This window comes from Staurois parvus, unplaced genomic scaffold, assembly GCF_062004578.1.
Source record: "Staurois parvus isolate SC_StPar_1 unplaced genomic scaffold, SC_StPar_1.0 ptg000748l, whole genome shotgun sequence".
In the NCBI taxonomy this organism is placed as follows: domain Eukaryota; kingdom Metazoa; phylum Chordata; class Amphibia; order Anura; family Ranidae; genus Staurois; species Staurois parvus.
In genome coordinates, this window is record NW_028318544.1 from 2384109 (window position 1) to 2401860 (window position 17752).

The 17752-nt window shown below is 39.4% G+C and overlaps 1 protein-coding gene across 1 annotated transcript in view; it reads left to right on the plus strand.

Annotated features, from left to right (window-relative positions):
• The window catches only part of PREX2 (phosphatidylinositol-3,4,5-trisphosphate dependent Rac exchange factor 2), a 369719-nt gene that overhangs the window by 337141 nt on the left and 14826 nt on the right, over nucleotides 1–17752 (plus strand). Inside the window, exons 38-39 of the mRNA XM_089654281.1 lie at nucleotides 5496–5598; nucleotides 15579–15646. Of these exons, the coding sequence (XP_089510407.1) occupies nucleotides 5496–5598; nucleotides 15579–15646 (171 nt within the window). The remainder of the gene's footprint in view (nucleotides 1–5495; nucleotides 5599–15578; nucleotides 15647–17752) is intronic.

Here is a 17752-nt window from a genome sequence, read left to right on the forward strand (position 1 = left end):
AGGAGCTGGAGGAAAGTGAGGAGGGGGAGGGAGAGTCTCAACCCCCAGTCTCTGAACCCCCCCCCCTCTAGATGGGCCCTTCTGTGCAGCTGTGCTGCAATATGTGGAGGATGGCTGCCATGAATGCATGTAATGTGGGCAGTGGAATATGTAGGTGGGGCCTTTTTGGGTGTAGTTTGAGTGTAGACAAGGACACAGGGGCTCCATGATCCCCTATTGCCCGGGGGCCCCATAAGTTGTCAGTCCGCCCCTGGCTGAAAACATTGTATCTGATAGAAGTGCAGCAAAGGCAGAGAGCCCAGGAGTGATCAGGTCACATGATTTCTGTCAGGATCAAGAGGTATTGTTTTACACTTATTGAACAGATGTATCAAAAAACTACTATTTAACAGATCGAAAGGGAGCAAAAAAAGAAATTCATTCTTTACACTTTAGATGGATTTTTGTGTTTTCGTCTTTATTATGCTGCTAAAATAGCAATCTTACTGCTTAATTAACTTACAGTATAAGATTAATAATTCTCCAACCAATGCAGTAAAATAAAATCTTGCAAGAAGTTAGTGGAATATGCTATGGGAACCTAATGTCAACTTTATTATGTATGACCTTTTAGGCTCTCTGATTTTGCACCCTTGGAGCTGTAGGTCCCAGGCTACTGTTCAGTTTATGCTACTGTCCATCTTTTTATTGTCTATTTTAATCCACCAATCTGAAAAGCTTCAATCTTTTGTGTTTTTTAAACATTAGAATGAACAAATAAACCTTACGTCTACTGGTCCTACTTAAGGGTGCTAGCACAACAATGGACCACCCCAAACATGTACATGTGTCCTGCAGCGGGGTCCTCCATAGTCCCAGTGTATTCTGGCTTTCTTCTGGTCTCCTTTGGCCACAGCAAAGAACTGCATTGGTGTCAGGGAGAAGCTGGCTTATCCATAAAAGACAGGCAGTCAAAGCCTTTGCCCCACACTGTTCCTTGACAATGGAAAACAGACGGAAGAAGAAGTGAGGCAGTGGCCACTAGAACTCTACAAGACCCTACTCCAAGCTAGAAGCATATATTAGGGGGAGGGGTCATGGGTATTATTATATTCTGATCAATATAATTCAAGTTATCTTCATTAGTTATTTCACCCAAGTAATATGTTTAGTGCTAGGATAGTGTTAATATAATAACAGACCGTGTCCTGCAATGAGTCGAAGGTCCTATAATTGCACCACTGCATTGTGTTAGTATATGTTAGCAACCGTCATCCATAACAGCTCCTCTTTCTCCTTCCCCTGTTAGAGCCATGCCATTTATTACACCAAATGTCATCAGAGACTAGTTGGTCCCAATTCACTTTCCATCCATCATATTTTATTTTTTACATCAGCTTTAAGAGCTCAGATGCCGCAGACCTTAATGATTCAGTCTTATTAGAACTTGTCCCAAGTCTTTTCCAGCTTATTGTGAATCATGTTTTGGATTCACAATATAATGTATTAGCAAAATGATATAAAATGAAAATCACTACGAAAAGGTTTGATTTACAATGCTGCATCTCTGCTTCATATGATAATTTCTATGTATGCAATATATATTCAGTAAGCAAAGAACTATTAAAGGTGAAAGAAAAGATATGATTTGTGTATATTTTCTTTGGCAGAATTTTAAAATGGTTCTTGGAATGAAAGCTAAAGTGAAAGTGCAGTACTAGAAGTGCATAATTAAGACGTTCTAATATAATTTCTTCAGCAGAGGATTCTTTAGAGCTTATCCCCTGGCAAACAGATAAAAACACAAATGCAATATATATAAGACTCCTAAAAACTGGGCCTTTTCTAAATGCTTTTCTCCTGCCTGGAGAAAAGCAGCTGCAAAAACACTCCTAAGCCATATTTTTTCAAATGTGTTTAGGTGATGTACCCCTGAAGTTGGCCTGTTGGGTATATTAAACGATTTTGTCCCACACATTCACTCTAAGATATTGCTACGTTTGCTTCTGTTTTATGCTAGAAAACGTATTTTGCTGAATTGGAAGAGCGTTACTCCGCCTTCTATACGCCGATTTTATCGCATGTTTAATCTGGTACTGCCCCAGTATAAGCTGATCTATAAAGGAAGGGCCTGCCCCAAAAAATTTACAAAAATTTGGCAGCCTTGGCTAGATATAGCGGATTCTTTTTGGGGAGATGTTCTCTTGTCACAACCATTGTCACAGGGTTCTATGGTTTGTGTAGCCGGATTTTACATGCTACTGATTTCCTCTGATTTGTAAGGGAGTTGATGGTGCGGGTGTTTGTGCTTGTTTGTTTGTGACTGTTGTATTTGTTTGGCTGCTTTTGTATGTTCTGACTGCTTACCTGTTATGTTATTATGTTCTCTCATGATTATCCTTTGTCATATGTATTGGGTTTCTTGCCTACGATAGTTTGATGTTTGGTTTTTGTTTTGGATCCCCTTTTCTGTATTATGTACCCTTATTCTTTGATTTTTTTAGTTTGAATTCCTTTTATTATTTGTCTCTTCCTTGTTCTGTTTTTTTGTTTGTGTTTCATAAATGCAAAATAAACACCTTTTTAAAAAAATGTGTTTAGGTGCATTTAGGCACATAAGCGCTTGGGAGTTTATTAATTTCATTGGCCAGAATACTAATTTATTCTGGCCATTGAAATGAAAAAAAGCTTGAACACTAAAAGCACCTAGCATTAATGCGTGTTTAGACGCATTTATAAGTATTTATCTGTGTCAGGCGGTTTTTTTTCTGCAAAAATGCTCATCTCTCGAACAGGCAAGTGATGTTTTTTTCTGCCTCTAAACATTCCTGCCTCTAAATTCCAGTAAGCACCTAAAGCGTGGACACTTGTATTAACATGGAGGGGAGTTTAGAGGCAGAAAAAAAGCAAGCTCCAATGCCAGTAAAAGCAATGTTTTTGAGTTCAAATGCATGAGGCCTGAGAGAACTGATTTATGTACAAAGAAATTTGTATTTCTGTCCATAAACTCTAGAGATTTACAGCTTCCCATCAGACAGCACAACCTGGCGGATGTCAGAATACAGAGGTGTCCTCTTTCTACCTCCACTAATTGGACCATGAATGACCAGCAGCAAACTGATGAGATCATACCTCTGTTTTCTCCTTTCATTATCAAGTTTCTTATCGCCACATATGTATACAACACACCTAAGTGGCTTCTAGCCTTGCCCCATCCTCTGCCATTCTGAATACTGTAAAGGGGATTGTTGGATGCTTATACCCACTCAAAATCATGTACTTAGACTAGTTTTATTTAACATTTAATGATTTATTAATGTACAGATAGCTGCAGTAATTTTTGTCTTTATGTATTTGCCTAGGTATCAGCTTTAAAGGGAAACCCACACAAATATCTTAATGTTTAAGGTAGCCATTCCCTAACTCAAGAGCCGCTTGCTATTTCTGACCCAGTGAAGTTAAACCCATTCAGCATACACACAAGGGGTTAAACAGCGTGTGTTTTAAATTACCACAGCTAGTCAAATATGCACTTCAGCAGTTCAGTTAGATTAATAAAAGCTGATTTCTGATTGACTGTTAGGAATTACTGGACGTCATTGTTCTTTGAACCTTTTGTTTTGTTTACTCTTTGGGGAAATTATAGTGTTTTGAGCCCAAGGAGCACAGGGAAGTCTAATTTAATTGATTTCCGTAGATGTTATGATATGTTCTTCCTCTATCTCAGCTACAGCTATACAGACTTGTACAATATCAATTACTAATATAGACACATTTAATTTAATTACAACAATCAGTAGAAAATGTCTAAAAACATTTCAATACGTGGTATAAAAATACTTTATCTCTCTGACAATGCCTTGTTTCCATTGTTATACACTGTACTGCTTTAGCTTGGCCATTGTGAAATGGCTGCATGGTCTACTAACTTTAAAAAGGGACCTTTTTACTTAGAAAAAGAGTGTAATGCCTATGTTCTTGCTGGGCTCTTATTCATGATGTTTAATGTACTTGTTCTTTTCATGTCACTGGGTAATGTTGTGTCATTGGCAGGCAATAAATGGGCAGATATTGTCCAGAGAATGAAAAGTGAGGCAATATCTGCCTGTCCTCACACATATTAGCTGAGCAATGAGACCAGCAATAATCCTCACCTAACAATGATAGGGGAATTTACAATCTTCCTAATTCCCTTTGCTCAAAGCAGAGGAAGAGACAGGTGGAAAACACAAGAAAATTTGAAAACAAATTAGAAAACCTCCTTATGCAGTAACAAGCGCCTCTGCCTGCTTTATCTGGTGCCACCCTCTGGGATGTCAGAAATTGTTGCACAATATTAAGTGCAAAAAGTATAAATACATTTGCAATAGTACCTGTAGCACTGCAGAATATGCTGACATAGTGCCACTCAGGTATAATATTTAGTCTTCCAAGGTGTAACTGGGGTAGGGTAGCTGTGGTATAACAGATGGTGATGGACCGTCTGGCATCCCAACTGGGTGCTGTGCCAAACATTGTCTCCTGCCCCCCAAACCCTTCCAGCAGTCTGATATCTAATACCAGCCCTTTACCCCAAGCATCATACAAAGACAAGATGTATAGGTAAAACCAAAGGAATCATTTTATTGAACAGAAATACAGGTTTTTATACACTTCAAAAATAGGGGCAGTCCCACAATCCCCCAATGGTTAGGTAACGAGGTAAAATTGACGGAAGACTAATCACAGCCAGTGGGAATCTGTGGGAGAATTAGCTAACAGACAGAAAAAATAGGTTACTCAATTAACAATGGTAATATACACCTAGGAGGCACAATACCAGAAAATTACTCAATGGGAAAAAGACATTTCACACCTAGACAGAATAGGCAAGCACACATTATAACAGAAAACACATAACACTTTAATAAACAGATTACACATCACAGCAAGAGACCCCAGCATCAGGTTGTTTTGAGTCAATTATAATCTTCTGCTTTGAGTCTAGGAGGGGGTTGATGCAGTCAGTGCTGGTTTGGACTGTTCATCCTATACCCCAACAAAACAAAGAGGCCCCAAATCTGTATCCAGGTCCTCCATTTCTCAAAGTCTTTGTGTTTTGGGGAGACATGGACTTGAATCAAAAGTAAAACTACTCCAAAGGCCCCCCTCAAACACCAGGGCCCATAGTCAGCAGGCAAGAGGCTAGTCTGCAGTCCCTTCCAAAAGTCCCCCGTCTTGGCTGGATCTGTCACAAGTTCCTTAGGGCTCTGAACAGGTATTATATATGAAATAAAGTTGGCAATGACTTGAGCTAAAGAAAGTGCAAAAGGGACATACCAATTAAAAAAGGCTGAAATTTAAAGTGGGGTGCTGCCAGAATTATTGATTACAGTGGACCTTGATTTCACCTAACCTCTACCTTACAAGCAGAACCCACAATCAATGATAAAGGTGTCTCCGATGCCCTGTCTGTAGTATCTCTATAAGTTGTGTTTACGTTCTGTTCAGATGGATTTTCTTGTGTTTTCTTGCAGATGCACTTTGAGTGTCACTCTTGAACAGGCTCTTATTCTTGCCCGAAGTCATGGGCTGCCTCCCCGTTACATCATGCAAGCTACAGATGTCATGAGAAAGCAGGTATGTAGGATACTCGTGGATGTATTTATCTAGTTGCAGCATTTCTTATTGTCAGCCACCTGTAGTGCTTACCTTCTCCTCACCCCACCCCCCACTGGAAAGTTTACAGTAAGGTATCTTGGAAATCTCTTACTTTGCCTTGGCTCATTCTTCTTGGTCTAGGGGCCTGTCAAGAAACTCATACATACATATCACAACATATTTGTACAGGGCTGTCAGACTCCACAGTATGCAGGCCTGACCCTTCAAGGGTTGCACCAAACACCCAACTCAAATAACACAAGGGTCGCAGGCTAGTGGTCCAGATGAGGGATTTATCACCACTTCCAGACTGCCCAACCTTTCTTCTCCTGGCCAACAGTTTCCTAACTAAGCCAGTCTCTTTCTTTTCTCCCCATGAATAGGTTTACCCCATAGGAATAGAGAGACTTAGTCCACATACTCATTCCGAACTACGCAGGAATGTGGTATATAACAGTTCACAGAAAACATAGTTCCTTTGTACATGGCTGTCAGGGCCTGGACTTGAACCTGGGACTTCTACTGTGTCAGGCAGTAACTCTTCTCACTGAGCTACCTAGGATGCTGGACAACACTCTGCCTCTTCTATTGGATAATCCTGCCTTGTGCCTTGTTTGCTCTTGAACCTTGAACTCCTTGCTCCTCCCATGAACTTCCTATATAAGCCATGTCCTTGGACTTCCTCCTTGCCAGATTATTGTGCCTTTCCAGCCAATATCCCGCTACTGTTCCTGCTGCTGTCTACACCTCCACTACTGATCTTTGGCTTGTTCCTGACCACGATTTTGTCTCATCCTAACGTACTACGATTGATCTGCTACCATTTGTGACCGACCCTTGGCTTGTGACCGACTCTGCTTTCATCTGATCCCTAACCTGTTGATCCGCTATTGGTTCCCAGTCTGCTCATTCCCTGGTGGGGTGATCCTGAGATCTGCGACCTGGTATTAACACGCAGCCCAATCCATCTCCACCATTAGGAGCTCTGATGAATACCGGTTAATACTTAGACCCCGCACCTCAGGTGAGCCTGCATCATTCCCAGGGGGATCCGCTGGTTTACCTATCCTGCTGGTTCCAGGTAAGCCTTTTACTGCTATAGCAACTGGTCTCTGAACCTGACCTTACACCGTGACAGAATAATCTGGCGCACACATGGAGGCCGCTATAGCAAATGCCATGGCTCCTGTCAGGCAGCAAATTTCAGAGCTACAAGAGTTTGGTGTTACCTACCAAAAGAAATTTGCTGAACTGCAAAGTGTAGTAGAGGGGCAACAGGAAGAGATCCATGCTCTGCAGACACGATTGCTGGACATGTGCTCCCGCGATGTTGCTAGTACACGCATGCCTCTGCCACTCAAGTTCAATGGAGACCGCCGCCACTACAGGGGTTTCCTTAATCAATGCCGCATTTATTTCCAGATGCAACCTGCTGCATTTAATACTGAGAGGCAGAAGGTATTGTTTGTTATAAACCTCCTGACTGAGGAAGCCCTAGCTTGGGCCTCTCCCTATATAGAGCAAAACAATGCAATGTTAAACAGTTTTGCGACTTTTGTGACTGCAATGAACCAGGTCTTTGATGATCCCAACCGCTGCGCTACCGCTGAAGCAAAGCTGCATAGTTTGAGGCAGGGTAGACGCCCTGTTGCGGAGTATACAACTGAATTTCAACGCTGGATCTCAGATACCACCTGGAACCCAGCAGCGCAAAAGAGTCAGTTCCGGCAGGGGCTCTCTGAACAGGTGAAGGATGAGCTCGCCAGAGTAGAGACTCCTAACGATCTTGAGGAGTTCATCCAATTATGCATTCGGATTGACCAGAGACTGACAGAAGAAAGGAGAGATTGGGAAGTAATGGTGGCATGCGTTTTTCTGCTAATCAGTTCAGTCAGAAGGATTTAAACATTTCTTCATATTCTAACACACCTGAACCTATGCAAGTAGATACTATTAAAAGATCCATTTCTACTCAAGAGAAGGAATGCTTTCCCCATTAGCATCTAAGAACCAATATGTATAGACTGGAGTTGATTTTGTATGTATATTTTAAAACATATTTTTGAATGGTTCAACAGCGGCTGCAGATCAGTCAATTGATCAATCAAGAGAATTGATTTTTGATATTTTAAATAATCATTTTGCATCCAATTAACTCTTTTTTTCCTAAGCACAATTCCATTGGTAGAGTTGCCTCTCTGTAATTTAATTGGACATTTAAGTGATTTATAGTGGAAAACGGCTTCGGAATCTCTGGAAAAGACATCCTGTTGACATCAGCACTTATTGTAATGGATACACCACTAATGCAATTTTTGGCAATGTCTGTTAGCACTGATGATTTAATCAATAGTCTTGGCTTTGTTCATAATGCACTTGAGTAAATCTATTTGAAAAGCAATAGAGCTTTGGCCTTTTTAGAAATGGTTTTAGCTTGGTTTTGTATTTGTTTATATATTAGTGAGCTCGATTTGAATGGTTAGCTGAGAATAACATTCTCTGCAATGATTTTTTCATATTGTAAATGAAACGCTAAATCACAGTCAAAGTGTTACAGGCTAGCATTTTTACAATAAAACAAATGGTAGGAATATCAAACAAAACCCAATAGGCTTAATCAATAGGGCAAGGAGGAAAGTGCATTTTATGTATAGCACTGAAGCGACTCTAGAAAGTGGAATCTCATTATTGGACTGGGTTAGGACACTTTGCACTCCCTTATTGAATAAGTGTCCTATTTTGGATCAGCTGAATAAAGTAGATACATTCTGCAAAAACTTTTATAAGCATTAACACATTAAAGCGTCAGTAAATACCACTTGGTGACATGTACCTACAGGTAAGAATATAATTACATAGTTACATAGTTAGTCTGGCTGAACAAAGACAAAAGTCCATCCAGTTCAACCATGAAAAAAAAAAAAAGTTATAATCCTATACCCACAGTTGATCCAGAGGAAGGCAAAAAAACCCCCCAGCAAAGCATGATCCAATTTGCACCTGCTGGGAAAAAAATTCCTTCCTGATCCCCCGAGAGGCTTACCTGTAGGTACAAGGAATATCTCTTAAACCTGCAGTGTTTAGGAGATATTCACTATTTCTGCAGCAGGTGACATCACTGACACAAGTGCAGTGACCTCTAAAGGCATGGCCTGCTGAGTAAGCCATCTCTTGAAAGCACTGCGCCGCAATCGTGGCTCCCGTGTGCATGCGCGAGAGTGACGTCATCACAGCATGGCCATGTAAACGGCTGGAGCACACAAGCCCAAAAAAGACAGATGTCCTGATGTCTCCAAACCCCCCCCCCCCCCCCAAAAAATGTAAAAAATATAAAAAATAAAGATATACCTAAATAAATAAGAATAAAAAACATCGTAAGGATAGATTTAGATATGAGTCTAAATCTCCCTTACCTCTGAAGCCCAATCCACATTCGGGTCATGCTGCAGGGGCTGACAGGCGGTGAGGAAGCGATGCAACACCTCCTCCGCACACCTGTTTCAACCCCATTTTACCAACAAATATGCCTCAACTGCATGCATTGAACAAGGTTGCAGGGCTTTTGCAGCGCTTCCCCATTGATGTGAATATGTAATGTTCGCCGGACGGCATCACTACAAGTTGGGTCAACTTTGCCATGGGCATGAAGCATCACGGCATCAGCACCCTGTCCACTACCTATTGCAGCTTAAAAGGGGGCACTTGGCAGCTGGCAAAAATGCACAATTGAGTTGCATTTTTGCCACCCCCAACTGCAAGTCTAAACAAGGCCTAAGGCCTCCTTCACGCAGGGCATACTATATCGAGGCCATGTTTAGCTGCACGGAGATGCACAGGTGTTCCATGCATCCCCATACAGGCAGTCCCATTCACGTCAATTGGACACAACGGTTGCACAGGAATGCACAGGTGTTCCATACATTCCTGTGCAGGCAGTCTGATCCATATCAGTTGGGATGCTGTGTCATTGAATTGACACAGCCACTGACATTCATGTGGGCATATGTCCCTGAACTCACACTGTCTACATTTAGGACCATGAACCTACACCCACAGAGATGTCACATCTGTCCTTGCAGCTGCTGTATGTCAGTTGACATTGCCTGCACAGGGATGCACAGAACACCTGAGCATCCCTGTGCAGGTAAACACATCCCTTGATAAGTGTACATTTTAGCACACCCCAATGAATGAGGTTTTTGTAGGAATTTAGCAGGAATTTTGTAAGTCATGTTGTGGTTTTGTGTGCAAATATTGATTTTAGTATTTTTTTGTGAAAATAGCAATTTGATAAACATTTGCACAACTATTGTGGGGTCTAAAAAAATCAGTAGCACTTTCTTTTTATTCTACTGGTCATGTGCTTTCAGAAAATATGTAGTTTGGGGAGTCTTTTATAATCTCTGAAAGCTGTAAATGAAAAAGGAAAATCTCCAGATGTCTAGAGAAATTTGGTTATTTACAGTTTTGTGTACGCTTGATTTTCACCATTTCTCTAAGGCGCAATTTAAAATGTACAAATATTTGTTAATTATCAACTCAATACAGGTTAAGCTTTTATATTTAGTAGGAATTTAGCAGCAAGTTTTGTAAAATTTGCTGTGTTTGTATCTGCTAATAATGATTTTAGTGTATTTTTAGCAAAAAGATTGTTTTGATAAACATTTGCACAAATACCATGTGGCCCTAAAAATGTGTAGCACCTTTTTATTCTACTGGTCATGTGCTTTCAGAAAATATATGATTTTGGGGTCTTTTACAAACTTTGAATGATGTAAGGGAAAAAAAGCAATAAAAAAGTGCAAAAATGGTCTGGCCGCCTGGGTTTAAAAGTGGAATGCAGGGCCTGGCAATGAAAAGGTTAATGTTTAGATTGTAAGCTCCATGAGCAAGGCCCTCCTATTCCTTCTGTACTGAAATGTATTGTAATTGTACTGTCTCCCTTATATTGTAAAGCGCTGCGCAAACTGTTGGCGCTATATAAATCCTGTATAATAATAATGTTTTGGGGGCAGGATTTAATTAATACACATAGCAATGGCTTAATCAGTAGGGGAGGTACAAGTTAGTACCACCCTAAAGTCCTTCAGAATGAAAAACAAAAAAATAACATTAAAAGGGCAGTGACTTCTTTATCCTCCTCTTTTGAAGCATAAAGCTTCCCCCAGTATTATAGGAATGCTTCTTTTAAGTACACTTGTGGCTAGAAATCAGGGAGCAATGTGCACCTCTAGGTGCTTGCATGCTAGTCCTAATTTCCTGAACAATAACTATGGACCCCAGAATACTAAGGTACCCTACTATGCAAATAGCTACTACATTTCATGATGGTTTTGGCCTTTCAGCTTCCTGCATCTTACTATTGGCCAATCACGTCGACACCTGTCACTACTTTTATAGCAGAGCACCATGGTTTTCAGGGTATGAGGGTGCTCTGAAGGACACCAAGGGAACTCTCTAGGCAATTGGAGATACCTGCTAAAAAATATAAGTTGGATTAGATTGCTCACTATTTATTATGACAGTTCTACAGTTGTACTCACCTCGCCAAAGGGTTAATTTAATATTCCAGTCCATATTTGTGCTTAAAAAAAGTAAAGCAGAAAAAGCATACAGTTGTAACATCCACTGTGTGTAGCTCTAAACTCCACTCGTCCTGTCTGGTCTAGGATGAGAAAGTGTGTGGTCATGAGAGCCCATCTTTGCTCTAGTGAATCACCATACGTTTGGCCACACAGGAACAACATCACATCTTTGAAACAAATGTATTCAAGGTCTGTTCACTAACAGTCCCCGCCTGTAGCTGCACATTCTGACGCATTTTGCCTGTAGAGATCTTAACTTGTTCCAAAGTATTGACGTCATTAGTGTGCATTCCTTGTAAAGATATTGAGAGAAAACATACAAATGGAAATAAAGATACTGTCCTGGATTTCACAGAGAAACCCAGCAGGAGATTAGCAAAGCTGTTAACACCAAATCCACAGGCCTTGAGGTCTAGGTCAACGCCAGTGAAAGAATATTTATTTTCTCCCCATTACACCTACAGAAACACAGTCAATTAGCAACTTAGTTATTGTGTCTATATTGCTTCTTAGTAACCTTTAACATTACTGAAAGGAGTAGCATAATATAATACAGGAATAATAGAATAGTATTGCCTTGAAAGAGCTGTAACTTTAAATTACATGTAAATGAAGTCATTATGGCCTAAATAATTGTGATTTAAATTGCATTAGGGATAATGGCCATTTGTAACAATGTGTTACCAGAAGCATTAATACCCTGTCACTAATGACATCAATGGGAAAGACATAAACAAAGTCCTTGATGAAGCGATGCGGTGGAGTGAGCACATTTTGTACAAGACAAATTATAACATAATTATCATTTTTAGTATCTTGCATACAGATTATCTTTTATTACTTGTTTGTCAGCATTTCTTCACAATTTCTGTGATGATTAAATATCTTTCGGAATCATGAGCAGGCTTTTAGACAGATGCTCAAATACAGAACTTCTTTCACACAAAAAATTATTTTATGAATTGTCATATGTGAAATTCCTTTGTAAAACATGAAATAGTGGTAGAACATTAGCACTGCTTTAGCAACTGTCTTTTCATTTCATACATTACTTATGAAAATATATGTAAGTATGTTCAACCACCCTTGGATTCACACATCTTTGACAATCTGCATAATTAGGATGGGGACACCTCTATTTATACTTGATCTGACCGTAACACTCTTGGGTGGACACATATGTAGGTATGGAGACTCCAGGCATCTCTGCTGGCCAGTTTTGGATTGGAGGGTAAGGCATGGTTAACCACTTGACCTCCAAAAGGTTTTACCCCCTTTATGACCAGGGCATTTTTTGCTATTCAGCAACAAATCTGCTACTTTAACTGGCAATTGCCCAGTCATACAACACTGTATGCAAATCAAATTTATATAAATCTTTTCCCACACAAATAGAGTCTCCCTTTGGTGGTATTTCATCACAACTGTTTTTTTTTATTTTTTAATATACAAACGAAAAAAGACCAACAATTTTGAAAAAAAAACAATATTTTTTACTTTCTGTATGAAACATAAATAATAAAAAAAAACCCACATGTCTGCATACATTTAGGCCAATAAGAGGCATGGCGCGTTTTTTGAAACTGTACTTTTTTTGTCTCAATTTTAAAAAAAATGTAATTAAAAAAAATGTTTCATACTGTCACCAGTGTAGTACAACATCATTATATTACTGATGTGGCAGTGATCAGGGGCACTGACTGACAGCATGTAAAAAAATAAATTAATCATCCTTTAAATCAATTTTTCAACTCTTTTTTTTTTTTTTTTACATACTTTCATCAGAGTAGCTCAGTGTCACCATTGCAACACTGTTCTACTCTGGGGGGGGGGGGCAGGTAATCAAGGATTTTTCTTTTCTTTTTTTTACAGTGGTATTGCTTATACAGTGGTGATCACTGTATAAGCAATAGTTTTAGGGTTTCTCAGGTTTTCCATTCATTAATACCTTGCTTATGGCTGTCATTGGCTAAAGCTAATCACATGGTACAGGTAGCCAGGTACCATGTGATTGCTGTGGGCCGATCACAGATCGCAACAGTAAACAAGCTGTTCATGAATAAAAAGCCATTCTTGACAGGTTGTTTACATTGTTATCATGTGATCGCTATGACCAATCAATGTTTTCAGATGATACCCAGTTATTGGTAACAGGGTTAACTCCTAACCTGGTACATGCTGGATCAAGTATATATGTGTGACTGTGCCTGCATCTTCCACAGTAACTATATTGTGGCGGGGTGGGGGTGGCAAGTGGTTAAAACCCTATTATGGTTTTTTTTTTGTCTATATGCCTTTGGGAAGATTTCTCTTCACTTTCAGTTTAATATCACAACAGGAAATCTCTTGAAAGTTAAGTATATCCCCCGTTAGACAGTTGTTATCAGCACAAGTGTCCCTAATGAAAGATTTCCCCTTTCTTCCTGTTCCAATGACAGCTCCAAATTTTGGATTTTCCTCCACTCTGTCATGTGACAATTGTCTTTTTTCCCTCAATTTATGTCTCTTAACAGTGGTCATTTGGACAAATACACTGCAGAAGGTGAATCTCCCTAGTGGGGATGTAGACATCAATAAAAATCTGAAAGGAATTCTAACTACTCAACACTCTATCTGAAACAAGAAAAAAAAAATTGGTGTTAGATACACTTTAAATATGACTGTGACATTGATTGTCTGGGCCTATAAAGGGAGTTGGAGAGTGTTGGAGACATTTCTGGCACTGGCTATTTAGATAGAAGACAGTTGTAATCAAACAAGATTTTCTAGCTTATTTATCCACAATTCCGCAAGATAAATTCTGGCCAGCAGTCTCAAGGGGTGCACCATATACACAAAACCATCAATTTATCCAGACAAAAATAGCTGGTTAATTCTATGAACATCTCATAAGATAACTAAACCCCAGAACAAACATTTAATGTATTGCAGCTTAGCAGTTCTTGATGGCGGCATTAGCTCTTCTTTAAGTTCAAAAAATACATGTTGATATTGCCAGAAATGCAGTGCCCTTGTCAATCACTGCTTTGAGTTGGACTGGACGCATAAAGCAATTTTATCTTTCTATAAAGTACTAATCTACCCATCCCCCAAGTAATGGAGATGAACAAAGGCAGACATGTTTGAAGTCCAGCTTCAAAAGTACAGTCCAGAACCATGATACAGTGAGGAGTGAGGGTAGCCCTCACAGGAGGTGAAAATAAAGGAAAACAACCTGAAAGTCGAAAATGAATGCAGCCAACGCATTACAGAATAGGTACGCTGCAATATATTAAAATATTTTTGTTTTTTGGTTTAGATATGTTTTAAACCAGAGACACCAAACAATTTGCTGTCTGTGTCAAAAGCTCTACTCAGGCAGAGGTACTGATTGGCTCCTTAGACAGTGGCAGCCAATTTGTGACTCTTCGTCTCACACTTCTAGTTTCTTAGTCCTAAGCAAAAGAAGAATCATTGGCATGTCAGACCCAGAATAAGAGAACTTTGGGTAATATGTATGTGGTTGCTATTTAACAAGTTTTCCTAACAATAGGCAGCTAGCCCAAATTCAGTTTCTGACTTAAGGTCTGCTGACTTCCTTATGTTTTGCACCTGTCATCTTCATGTAATTTCCAGTTAAAATCGCCCTATTATATTTTTCAATTTTATAGGTGGCCCCCTTCATATGCAGGGTCACCTGGAGCCACCTTTATAATTGCACTTCCACCCAATATTGCACCCCTATTGACACCAAAACACACACAAGCAGCACAAAATCTCATTAATGGTCCAATCCCAAACTTATCCTTTAGGGATAGACTGCCAGCTGTTAATAAATACTTTAATGCTAAAAAAGAGAAGGATCTAATACTACTTTAAAGAGGAACTTTCTGGTTTTCCAGAATGACCATTTGAGTGAAGCCAGTTGTTAGACAGCTACTGAAAGTCGTCTGGTTCCTGCTGAAACATCTCATTTTCATCCCATGTGTACCGGGCTTAAGGGTCTGCCTACATGGATTAAACAGTTTAAAGGGAATGTTAAGACAGACCCTCCTATTACAAATTTTTATCAAATTTAAAGGAGATTGTATAGAGATTATACAGATCATATTTTAGACACTCTCATAATGGTCACAGCAGATTGGTATAGCTCTGAGGTCAGCTATAAGAATCTGAAAGTTATAAGCTAAAGGGTAAGAAAATCATACTTCTAATTAGCAGAGAAATGTATAGAATCTTACAGTATATGGCTGAGCTTTGGTGTAATGCCACTAAGATATATGGAATTACATAATCCACTTTTTGTGATCAAGCAAATGTGCTCTATTTTAATAATATTAAAAAAATTAATGTGTGCTAAATGTAACCTTTATCATTGTTTTTCCCCCAATGCAGGGAGCGAGAGTTCAGAATACAGCCAAGAATCTGGGTGTTCGGGACAGAACTCCAGCATCTCTTCCAAGGTATGCTACAACTGCTTAATCACACACACATTTCATTGTATGTACACAAAGGTTGACCTGGATGGACGTGTCTTTTTTTCAACTATATGACTATCACTGTGGAGAAACAAATCTGGTTATAATTGCTGTATATGTGTGGCTTTATTTTATACCATTAACAGGTAGTCCACTTATCTTTCAAAGCAGTTTTAAATGTCAGCCACATTGTGAACATTCCTTTTAAGCAGTAAGTATTGGCCATTATCAGAGGTGCCTGTCCTTGGATGCACTCTGATCAGTTGTTGCATTCAGCCGTGTAGCAGGGCATTGCAGCCTCTGCCTTGGAAAAAGCATGATTTCTATTTATTTATGAAGCAGAAACACAGACACCTTCCTTCAAAGCCAAAGCAAGACAGATGACTAAAGGGAGCTAGAATATATAACCATAGCAGCCCATGTGAGTGCCATAGGATCTATAACTGTCTGGATAAAATAATATATATTCTGAAGGCAACAGAATTTAGCAGATTGCTTTTATTAAAGGGCCAGGCCTCTGAAAAGTGTTATAATACAGGTGGAGTCTGGTAAACAGATTCATCTCCTGGCATCTCATATCCAATTAATACTGAAAAAGTGAGTTTTTTCTATCACATTCCATATGATTACATATTTAGTACATCATTTTTGCTTACAGGTCTCTCTGAAGTCCTGTTGATCAAATCACAGTCCAATCCATCACCATCTTACTGTATGCAGAGTTTTATGTTTTTGGAAGGGATAGTAACAGCAAAATAAGGTTTCCCTCCTAATGTGACGATTCTCCCACCAATGCACCTCAAACAATGGCTTAAAAAAAAGCATCCCATTGTATGGAAGATAAAATGCAAGAAGTGAGAGTTCAGTATGTGATGGGTCAGCACTGGTAGGGGCAGGAAAGTGATATGCAGGGAGTGAGTGGAGCTTCATGTTGTAGGGGAGTCTGGGGTAAATGAAGGCTGCTGGCCAGGATGGGTAGATTTGTCTGCAGCTTGACAAATGTCAGCATGGGGAAGATTTACTATAACCGGAGCACCCAGAATCTGGTGCATCTGTTCATGGTAGCCAATCAGCTGAGCGTATAGGCATACATGAGTGTATGTGTGTGTGTGTGTGTGTGGGGGGGGGGATTTTCATACACTGTACTGTACCCTACATTCTCCAGACTGTACCATTCTCTACACAACTCCACTGTCACTTCTGAAATATATATTGTTCAATGGATAGGCACACCTATGCTGGTAAATCATTATAATAATCATTATAATAAATATAGTAAATATACTGGGTCCAACATCCCTACTTGGCTTGTTCTTAGGAGCCCCTTTGCTGTCATAGCCACCAACCAGACCAGTAAAACATACTAAAGCAAAATAACAGATCAAAGTAAAAAATAAGAGTTGGACATGAGTGAGCATTACTCATTATAACAGCATATTTACAGAATATATGTGAGTGGTTCCAGGTAATGTGTAAAGCACTGTGTAATATGTCAGCACTAAGGGAGAATAAATACACAAGTAGCGCCAATTGTGCAATAGTTGTCCTTTAATCTGTTTTTAGCCAAGGTTTGCATGTTTTACAATTGCATAGCAAAACAAACAACCCAAGAGGGGCATAGGAACCTGCTTGCAAAGCATTAGCAGTCTGTTTTTATTGCCAGCCAGCTTTTCATTAAATAAGTTCATACAAACAGAGTGGGGTATGCATTTTTATGTAGTATCATATAACTCGTTTTAAATCAGGCATTAGGATTTATGGCTTTGCTCTTCTGTGTATTACAGTGATTAGAGAAGGAGCAATGTTATGGAGTTTTATATGATTATTTATAAAAATAGTAAACCAACAATGCAATGAAGCAGCAGGAGGAATCAGCGGGGCCCTGGCCATAATAAAGCAAAAGTCCAACCAGCAAAGAAATTGATGTGTTGAGTATACTCTTACTTTTATTGGTAAAACGTTGCCTAAAGACTCGTGTCTTCTTCTGTGCAGAATCCTCTCCATCACTGTTTACAGATTCAAGTAATCTCGTTGGAAATAAAACTTGTAGCAACTAAATATAATTATATATATTCCATCTCTGGAAAGGAT